This window comes from Zootoca vivipara, chromosome 1, assembly GCF_965207765.1.
Source record: "Zootoca vivipara chromosome 1, rZooViv2.hap1.1, whole genome shotgun sequence".
NCBI classification, from domain to species: Eukaryota; Metazoa; Chordata; class Lepidosauria; order Squamata; family Lacertidae; genus Zootoca; species Zootoca vivipara.
The window spans coordinates 25535464-25546230 of record NC_142582.1 but is presented as its reverse complement, the minus strand read 5'-3'; the positions used below and the strand labels follow the sequence as shown (position 1 = coordinate 25546230).

General features: G+C 39.9%; 1 protein-coding gene across 6 annotated transcripts in view; it reads right to left on the bottom strand.

Annotated features, from left to right (window-relative positions):
- Positions 1-811: 811 nt before the first annotated feature.
- STK39 (serine/threonine kinase 39) overlaps positions 812-10767 on the bottom strand; it is a 108458-nt gene continuing 98502 nt past the window's right edge. For 3 of the 6 annotated variants that reach the window (XM_035133106.3, XM_035133133.3, XM_088660822.1), the window contains exons 17-18: positions 7066-7130; positions 812-2368 (exon numbers count right to left, since the gene is read on the bottom strand). In XM_035133106.3, coding sequence (XP_034988997.1) covers positions 2294-2368; positions 7066-7130 — 140 coding nt within the window. In that variant the 3' untranslated portion in view covers positions 812-2293. Of the gene's footprint in view, positions 2369-5815; positions 7131-10767 lie in introns of all 6 variants that reach the window. The other 3 variants (XM_088660816.1, XM_088660830.1, XR_015947844.1) reach the window with 2 other exon arrangements.

Here is a 10767-nt window from a genome sequence, read left to right as displayed (position 1 = left end):
TTCGGCTGTGCTTATTGTGTTCTTCCTTGATCATTTGTCTGTGCCAGGTGACAGTTTTTCCTCTGTTTTCATTCATAGCAATGTTTAAATAGCTTTAGCATTTCGTCTCTGCACCATTACTCTCTAATACTGCCTGTTACCTACTCTATAGTGGTAGTATACAGGCTCTGGTATAAATGCTACACATGGTCTTTATTCACATGTAGAGGAACACCCCCATTCTTCTAGTCTTCCTTGCCCACATGGGATGGATTTTTAGAATACCTTGCCTCTTCCCCCAAAAAACACTTTTGAAAAAGAAAACCAGGTACTTATTAACACAACAGCTTAAAGCAATTGTTCTGTGATGACAAGTTGTTGTTGTTGTTGGTTTTTTTATAAAAAAAACAAAAAGTAAAGAGGCTTCTCACCTGTTAAACATGTGCAGGGGTTGACTGCAAGTGCTAATTACTAAATAACCACAAATGACACAAAATCAAGGAAAACAGGAAGTGTAAAGAGAATGGAGATGACTTCCAGAGTTAAGTCTGCTGCAGCAAAAACAATGAGGGTGGCACCATAAAGATGAAGAAAAGCAGACTGCTTCTGGTTGGTAAGATGCGATAGGATGCTAGACTGGCTCATCCTTGAACTGAGCATGTGCAACGAGTGGGGCGCATTTTGAAGTGCTCCATATATACACTGAGCCAACAGCAGTTGGAGACAGTAACCAGTCACCTGGGTGTGTGTGCATTTTTTATTCCTCTCTCACAGTTACTTGGAATTCTGACTTAATACAACGTGGCTTCACCATTAAAGGAAAGTCAACAACTTATTTGTGCAATACACTTTTATTTTCCTTTTACCTCTGCAGTCAGTCTTTGAGTAATCATTGTGTAAACAATAGAATGGAATGGAATTACAATGAGTTGTATGCAAATGGTTCTAGAACACCTCAAACATTTATGACAAGGCATTATAAATAACTCTTAAATAACACATTTGCCATCCCCCCCAGTATGTTAAGAGAGCTGCCATTTATCTAAGTTTAGCAAGGAAGTTGTTTAACATGATAACATCCAAGAAACCCACTTCTCTGAAAATATGCTTCAGATTAGAGAATCATTCTAACATTTACTAGCTCCAAAATATCTATGCCACAGGTTAAGCGTATGACTACTTCGGTCTGAAGTATTTAAAAAGGTTTTGTAACAGAATTTTGTATCTTTTACCTTGTAAGTCATTGCACAAAGCCCTTTCTCATTATTTGCACTCCACCTGGGTGTTCTGCAGAATTTCAAGTAAAGCTCAGATTCTCTTCAAGTTTTATCATTATAAAACAATTCCTATCCCTTAAAGATAAGCCAAATCAGAGATGGGCAAAGTAAAGGCATTTTTTAGCTTAATGGCAACTGTTTATAAGGTTTCAGCTTGTAGACTCCCCCAACAAAGCAGAACGTAGGCCATATTTGTCTCGAGTCTCTGCTACAGTAAACCTTCCTCATTACTCAGCAATCTAGACATGGCAGGCCTAGAGATGAGATGAGCTCAGATTCACCCAGCTTCAGGCACAGTCTTCGAACAAGGCAAGGCACCTCCCACACCCTTGACAATCCACTTGCGGATTTTAAAAGGACACACAAACCAAACAAAACCAAAACTAAATGCCTACATCAGTTCAAAAAAAAAGAGGGAGGGGGGACACAACCAGAGATAGTGACAAATACTTCAAAGATAAACCTGAAACTCTCTTTAAAACAAACATGTTTAACTGCAATAAGCACATAAATCAAGAAATGGAGAGGCAGAAATCAATTTCTTACAACTAGGATGTGTAACGCATAAATATAGGGGGAAATAAAATTCACAGTTGGTTTTAAAACTAGAATTCAAGTTTGGCTAAATAAACTCTAGCATTTACCATTATGTTCATTTCTACATACAACAAAAGAGAGTTGGTATCATCCACTAAAATAGTTATTACTGCATTATTATTTTAATTAAAGAAGAAATAGCTCTGATAGAAAATTCCTTTTGTAACCAATGGATACATAGCCACCTGAGCACATTTCCAATCTGTCTGTTTTTTTTTTTACTTCAGGGAAATCCAAACTGATTGCTAGAGACACATTTAGTAGCTTTTGGAATGTTAGCAGAAGCAGTGTAGCTGTGGACTTTTGCTTGGGTTCCAACTTGGTGAATTGCTAGAGAATGAAGCAGAAATTCAGTGTGTGGTGCTTGAAAATTTTCCTTTGCAATGTAAAGCTGGCCTCTTCGCAATCTCACCGTTTCGCCGGGGGTCAAGTGATTGGCATCAGCTGACACTTAACTGAGCAAACCCAATCAGTTTTACTTCATCAGGGATCTCGGTACCATCACAGCCAGAAGCCTGAAGGGGGGAAAAGCAGGAGGGAAAGCCCACAAAAATGTCAATGTGTGTAAGGAGAACTATGGTTTGTTTGTTTTGCAAGCATTTTCAAAGCCTTTTATTATGTTACATCTGACAGATACACAGCATATCATATAGGCATCAAGCCATAATATGTGTTGAGGCATACCTATCTATATGCTTGCATAATATCTTCATAACCTCTTTAATTTAATGCACATTATACTTTTTTAAAAATTGTTTGTGCATTTTCTATTTACGCACATTTTACCATCGTACAGAAATTTTGTGCAGACTTCCCAGCCTTACATTCCATGGCATTCTTAACAAACCTAGCTCTTGTTACTCCACCCTAGTTTTCTCCTCCTATTCCTTCGTTGTGTTTAACTGTTGTTTATAGAATTACCCTTACTTGTAGATTGATTTTAGTATTGAATTTTTTAAAATATTCCCCAAAGCTGTACCACTCACCCTTTGTTTTTGTTTTTCCATCTTGATTTCTTATTTTGGCTCTGAGATTTGCAAGTTCTGCAAATTATTTTAGTTTATACAGCCATTGTTCTTCAGTTGGATTCCCCCCCCCCCTTCAGCTTCTGGATAAAGATTCCCTCAACCTCTGAGCATTTCCAGCATATGTTAGACCCTTGTCTGTACATCTTAACAAGTTTGCTGAGGGTTGAGAACTATGGTTTTTTTACGGCTGTCATTGCCTTCTAATACAGACCAAGGAGTGAAATATCTCTCTTGTCTTAAGTTCAAGCAGCCTTTGGCCTCTATCACAGCAAGGATTTATTTGTGGTATACCCAGTGCTATTTTTCTAGAAAAAGAGGTGCCGGAACTCACCACGAACGCCTCCCTTGTTCTCTTAGAATGGCAATGGCGCCCACCTGAGAGGTGGCGGAACTGAGTTCCAGTTGAAAAAAAGCCCTGGGTATATCCTACTCCTATTCCTACTTTCTAACACCAAAAAGTGTTTTAAAAACCCCTTGCATGCTAATATTCACTGCTAATAATAATAATAATAATAATAATAATAATAATAATAATAATAATATTTTATTTATACCCCGCCCTCCCCAGCGAGAGCCGGGCTCAGGGCGGCTGACATCAACAAGATCACAACAAAACGTAAGAGAAAGAAAAACAATCGATTAAAATGCAGATTAAAATACAATCCAGATTTTTTTATTTATTTTTTTAAAGGGGGTATCTACAAGAGTGGGGGGTGTAGCTTGAATCACGACACCTGAATGGGTAGCAGGCCTGTTAAAAGGGGGTTGGACCTGTGTGTTTATGAGAAAAGGTTTTAGTAGTTACACCAGGAGCAGCCAACATAGAGCCCATAGCATCTGAAAGGCACCAGCGCCCAACAGCTTCAGCTAACATGATCAATTGTCAGGGACAATAGGCACTGTAGTCTAAAGACAGCTTGAGGGTACTACGTTGGCGGCTACTGCTGCAAACCATTTTCTTTATGTTTCAAAATGCAAGGCCTTTAAATATGCAGTATTGGACTTCTCCCCTGTTCCAAGCCTGCCCTAGCCAATTTCCTGGAAAATGCAACAGGGCTAATGTAGCTGACCTTCATTAACTCAACTTCGCGTTTATTTTATCAAGATGTGATAGATATTTGAATCAATATTAGTAATTAAAACAACAGCTTAGAGACACACACTCCCTTCTCCCTACTGAGGGCAAGCTGAAAAATAAGCCACAGTTGTCTGACATTGTAAATCAGCAGAGACTGATACGTTTGTCAAGAACATAAATTTAGCACTTCTGCAATTAACTACCCTGTGTCAATGATCCCAAGTGTTAACATGTCCTAATCGTTCTGTGAATATATCCATTTTAAGCCATTCTTGAATAGGCTTCATCTACTGCAGGCAGAAAAGAATTTTGTTGTCGTCTTTAGAAAAATCAAAACTTTTTTTTGTTATTATCTTATTGAGCTATCAAGAAAAAGATAAAAGAAGCAATAGTATATATTATATAAATTTGAGAAGTGGTTTAAAAAAAAACACCTCACATCTAAAAAAAAAGAATCCGGGAACAATTTAGATTTTATACCAGTTATTTCCATAAGCCTGCCTAAAGAAACAAATGTCTCTTATTGGATGCCTATAACAGAGGGAGAATCGCAATGTGGGTTCTGAGAGCCCTGCAGTTCACATTAAACTCCCAACTATCAGGGCTTCAAAGGGACACATCACCTGGCATCAGTATGACATCAGGAGATTGTCAAGAGTGGCCCCGCCCAACTGTCAACTTTGACTTTCCAGGGGTAGGAGGAGATAAAACCAACCAGACATAGTTTCCCATCCTTGGTCTACATCAGCCTTTTTCAACCTTGGGTTCCCAGATGTTGTTGGACTACAAATCCCATCATCCCCGACCACTGGGTCCTGCTAGCTAGGGATGGTGGGAGTTGTAGTCCAACAGTTGAGAGAGACTGATCTAGGTAATCAACTACATTCAGGTACAACTGGAGTCGACCAGTCCTCATACACACTCTCAATCACCTTACAAACACACTCCTGTTATCTAATGCCTCTGCATCTGTGGAGGGCCTCTTGAGAAGATGCCTTACAGTCGTCTCAATCAGGTCAGGCAGCAATACCTGCTTCCCCACAGAAGCATTAATTGCTCCCTGGACCCACTTGCCCAGAGCCTTCCAGCTAGCTTTCGTTGGCGAAATGTGTGTGATTACAGCAGCCAAGGTGCCTTAACATTTTGGTACTTGAATTCATGTTATGTGTAAAATTGCAATAATGGATTGCTTTGTTTGTTTGTTTATTCAATCCTTATTTGGGAACAGACCATATAGTAGAAGCATAGTACTTTCCTTGCTGCTTAGTGGCTCACCATTTTTAAAATAATAAATAGTTCCTAACTGAAGAGTTTCCTCCCAAGCATTGTTTCCTAAATGAGGCCATGCATTTCCCCACAAAGCCTTATAGAAAGGAAGCATCTGGAAATAAGTTGTGTTTCTTTTGCATCTAAATTGCTACCCACCATAGTTTCTGCAGCACTTATCTTCAGAGCCCAATGTAGACAATACCTTTTTAAATGCAAAAGCACTGCATTTATGCAAATAAATGAAGTGCATTATTGATTCCAAGAGCTGAAAGGAGGTCTTTTTGTGCAGAATGTAATACAGAAGCACATCCAATAATAAATACTTTTTACTGCAAGCTTTAACTGTGGCTGCTACTCCACCACAATCCCTCTTTCAGTATATAAGAGTTGCACTAAATTCTGAACTAAATTCTAATCGCTAAGACAACATTTGCTACATCATGGCTTCATGTTTATCTTGAATGCCACCCATATTACGTTATAGCCCCGACAAAGCAATTACATCTGTGGTTCACTGGCTCCCAAACACAGCCTTGGCATAAATGACTCGTATTGTGATTTGATGGCTTTGTATGACAGCCTCTCACCTGGGCCATTCTACAGTTGCTTCCTATCACATGTCGCAGTTATCTTTCACAACTAAACAGATCTTAGTCAATTGGCTCCACCAGAACGCTTCTTTAGAACAACCACCGCTGCGATCCATTTTAAATTACTGGACATATACGTGTTAAAGCTACAATATTAGAAGATAGGAAAATAGTTTTCAGATCCATGTTTTCCAGCTTGGCTCCTACAAAATGTATCACTAAAAATGGTGGCTCCGCAGCAGGAACTTTTTACCTGCACAACCTTTTTCTGGCAAGTGATCCACAAATTCTCCAGTTTTGCTGAAAAATCCCACTTGTTTCTTTCACTCTCCCTTAGCAAATAGAGCAGAGCACATTAGCTCCTCAGTATCGAATGGAGTGGTGGGGATCTGGAATAGGGGAGAATCGCTCACAAATGGAGAAACTCCCCGCATCAGGTAGGTCCACCCACTTCCCTAATAGCTGTCCGCAACCCATCCCAATTTGTTCAGAAGGGTCCTCTGGAGAGGCTTTTTGAGGTTGCTGCAGAGGGACGGAGGGGAAGGCAAACTTTCCTTCTATGAACCTCCTTAAGTTAACTTACCTTACAATCCGAGCCACTATGCACCAAGGAAGGAATTGACACGTTTAGCTGCAAGTTTATGAACATGGAGAATTAGCAGCGCCCGTGCAACGAAAGTACATGCTGTGTAAGAACTCCAAACCACCATTTCATCCGACTAAGCATGTGGTGCTCTCGGGAACAATGCAGTGCTCATTGCAATTCAAGCACAGTGCTGTTAACACAAAACAATGGCAAGTCCCCTCCACGAAGAAGACTTCAGATTCTGCTCTTCTTTATAGAAAATACTGTAGGAGCCATAAGTTCAGCTGGTCCCAATCAGAAAGCCCTGGCTATTTTCCTAAGCAATAAACCTAAGACATCAATAGTCGCTTAACTTCAAGAGCAGCTGTTGAGTCTTTGGATACATATGCCAAGGTTTTTTGTGTGTGTGCAATTAAGTAGTGCTGTTTTCTGCAAATTATCCTTTCCAGATAGTGAATTGTTGTTGTTTTTTTAATACAATTAAAACTGTTTTCTGCTTTCCTTTTTCAGCTTGTGTAGGGTAATAAAATGTTGAAAAGGTCAATGTTCGGTGCAGAAAGGCAGCTAATAAAGCACTAGAAATTAAGAAGACCTGGCTCAAAAGATCAGTAATTGTTTTCTATTTATTACATTACTTTATTGGCCACAGTACTGTACTTACCAGCTTAAAGGTTAATGTTTTCAAGGCCTTGGGATCATCTACTATTTTTTGTAAATTAGCAGCAACTGAGGAAAACAAAGCATAGAAAATGGAGTACACAAAAAGCAACATGGTATACAGTTAATCATTGAATACATTTATTCAGGAGAAGCAGAATGGTGCACTTATAAGAAGCTGCACCCCAAATTACACAAATTTTCGCTTGAATGCAACAGACGCATGGGAAGCACCTGTTCTATTTTCTTGTCTCCTAATTTAGTATTTGTCATCTGTAGATGGATCCTCACGGGGAAAAAACATTACAAAATTTCATCTCGATATGGTTTCTGTTCTAACATTTTCACAGAGCTTGTTTTGCAGGGAACAGGACTTAGAAAGACGGGAAAATATATATTGTATTAGTTGCACACTTGCACTCAACTTCTGAAGACTATGATAATTTAATAGCCATTTCAACCCAGCATATTAAGTGGGTAAACAGAACGTTCTTTATAGCTTTAAAAAGAGAAACAACAGGGTAGTAATTAACACACAGCCCAAAAGACCATCATCTTCTGTAGGAACGCAAGTTTTAAAAAAGATCTATATGGCCTAGTTTTCTTGCTAAGTAGTAGAAGAAATAGATTTATTTTTTAAGGGGAAAGTGTGGGTTTTTCTCCCCACCAAGAAGAGGTCTGAACTTTTTTATATTCTAGAAGCAGAAAAATAATACGGTAGTCAGCCAGCACCTCCTGACTCAACAGCTTTTTTTCTATTCAATGCTAATCCCAGGAGGTAAACTTTCATTTTATCTCTTGTGACCCACCAAGTTGAATTTAGCTCACCTGTCAGCTCTGGAATTTAGCTCACCTGTCACCTCTGGTGCCCCACCACCAACTTCATTACCCTTCTTTTGCTGTCAGCTGCTGGTTTGGTGAAGATGGGCGGTGTTGATCCCGTTTTCTAGCACCTAAACTACATGGCCCCTGGGCTGCACTTATCTTGGTCAGTTTGAAGAAATGTACGTCTGCTCTAAGAGCAGTGGATGATATCACAAGTGGCATCCCAGTGGCAAGCTCACCATCACCATCGCTGCCTGCCCTAACAGCATTTAGGAATATACATATTAGTGTAGGAACGTTTATAATATACTTTAGTTGCAGAGTCAAACGTTTCCTTACTGAGGTCTGCACAGCAGCAAAACAGCTTGCTGACTCATTAGTCTTTCTTAATTGTGAATCCCTTTTATCCCTCTTAAAAACAATACACATGAATCTGTGTTATAATAAAACAAACCAGTTTACTGACGCGTTAGAGTCTTTCTTAGTTGCAAATCCCTTTTATCCCTCGTAAAAACAATACATGAATCTGTGTTATAATAAAACAAACTCGTTTACTGTCAGATTCATACAGTACTTAGGTTACAAAATAAACTATATGTTACATACCCTGTTTCTCCAAAAATAAGACGTAGCCATAAAATAAGACGTAGCAGGATTTTTAAGCATTCAAGGAATATAAGCCATACCCCGAAAATAAGACATAGTGATAGGCGCAGCAGGATTGCCGGCCGCGGCAGGAGGAAGAGGAGGAAAAGAATAAGACACCCCCTGAAAATAAGCCATAGTGTGTGTGTGTTTTTTGAGGAAAAAGAAATATAAGATGGTGTCTTATTTTCGGAGAAACACGGTATTAGTGAGTCTTAACAACTCCTTCATAGCATCTATCAGCAGCAGCAGCTTAACTGTTCAACGGTCAAACAAACTGACTCGGAGATGACAGTTGGTTCTTCTTGGAGTTGACTGACACACCCCACAATTAGAACATGCTTGTGAAAAGTATTTGCAAATGTGACAGTAGCAACATGGTGCAAACTTTGCAACCTGAATTTGATCATACGCAGACAAGTACTCTCAAGTCACAAACACTGTTTGCTTTTATGTGTCATTGCTCCCTTCCTGTCCCTTCTGTTTTCTTTTAACACAAACAGCAATTTTGTTCTCTGGCTATTACAAAAACATCAGTGTGTTGACGATCATGTCTTATTGTAATTCTGTTTCTCTTCTAGTTATGTGCTTACATAAGCAATCTTTCACTCTTTATTATGATAAAATGGGCAAACGTTGTTCAACTACCATCATCCCTGACCAGTGGCCACGATGGTTGGTAGTGATTGGAAGTGGAGTCCAACAAAACCTGGTTAGTCCCGCCCACGTCCCCCAGTGCTAAATTCAAGCATCTATCAAAAAGTAAGTTGTGCCACATGGGTTTTATGATATGTAAAAACAAATTATAATGAAGAATCAAAAAGAGATGCAACGTTCCTGGTGTGAAGTCTCATATTTAACAGACCTCATCCTCCTAAAACCTTGGGAAAATTAGCCACTCCAGAAAGAGGCAGTAGAGACAGACAATGGACAAAGACAAGACGGTAGCTTCTCCTCTCCCCTGAGTTTGATTGTGAGTTCAACAGGCTAGGCTAGGCCGTTCATGTTTTCAGTGGTGAGCATAAGGTATAGCCCAGCATTAAAAGTATGAAGAAATCATTGGAAATTACTTCGTGTTCTTTGACAAGCATTTTAAGATACTTATTTCTGCATTGATCTGATGCCATTACTATGTTAATTTTGACATTTGAAAGCCGTTGGTTCATTAAACCTGCTGCACTGCAAGAGTGGAAGAAGGCACTGAATTTGTGATTAACTAGTTTTCAGAATAACTCAATCAGTCAGCCTTTATCCAAAGTTGGCTTGAAAAGAAGGATCCCAGCAGAGGCAGCAATAGGTGAAGAAAAGCATTACTCTCACCAAAGAACAGGGCCACAGTAGGTCCAGATTAGAGACTAAAGAATGAGAACGCCTTGGTTCAAGTTTCTTTGCTGAACTTGGGGGGGGGGGAGCTTCACAACATTTTAGCTTGAGCACAATATGCAGAACTTGTAGTCACCCAAGTTTTACTCAAAGTAGGCATGCTGAAGATGTCTATGTTAGGGCCATTCGTTTCAATGGGTCTATTCTGAGTAAAATCTACTTGAATATTACCCATGGATATTGATTAAGGAAGCTTCCATACAATACTGGAAGTGCCTTGTGCATTTTCCCATGCTCACAAAATCTTATGTCATAATAAAATTGTCAAAGGTGCCACAAAACACTCTTGTGCTGGCTACAGTTCAGACCAGTGGCGTAGTGTGGAGGGGGCACAGGGGTGGTTGCCCTGGGAGCAAAATTGTTAGGAGCACAAAATTTCAACACCCATTGCTGCCTCAATGCAGCTGTGGGCTCCATTGAAAATGGCTTCTGCATGTGAACCTGGAAGTGAACTCTCCAGACAAGGAAATGACTCTTCTTATCTCTATGGCTGTAATCTCCTGGGTTACGCAGATGCCATTAGACAGTTGAATGCACATGTGGACGGAGGTCCGTTACCCAGCCACTCAGCGCTCTGGCGGCCCCGGGCTCTGGTAACCCACGCTACGACCCTGGTTCAGACTCTCCCACAGCCTACATTCCACGTCAATACACACAAGAGCGGCTCAAAAGGCAGGTTTGCAGTCATGGGAGAACACTTGAAAAGCATACACAGTACAGCATAAAGTACTTGTGTGTGTTGTTAAAAATCAAGGTGTGCCACTTCATACTAGACTGGCAGTTATCAATCAGTGCCTCCATTGTCAACATCTACCATCACTTTCATGAAACTGACTACTGAAGAAAGATCAAG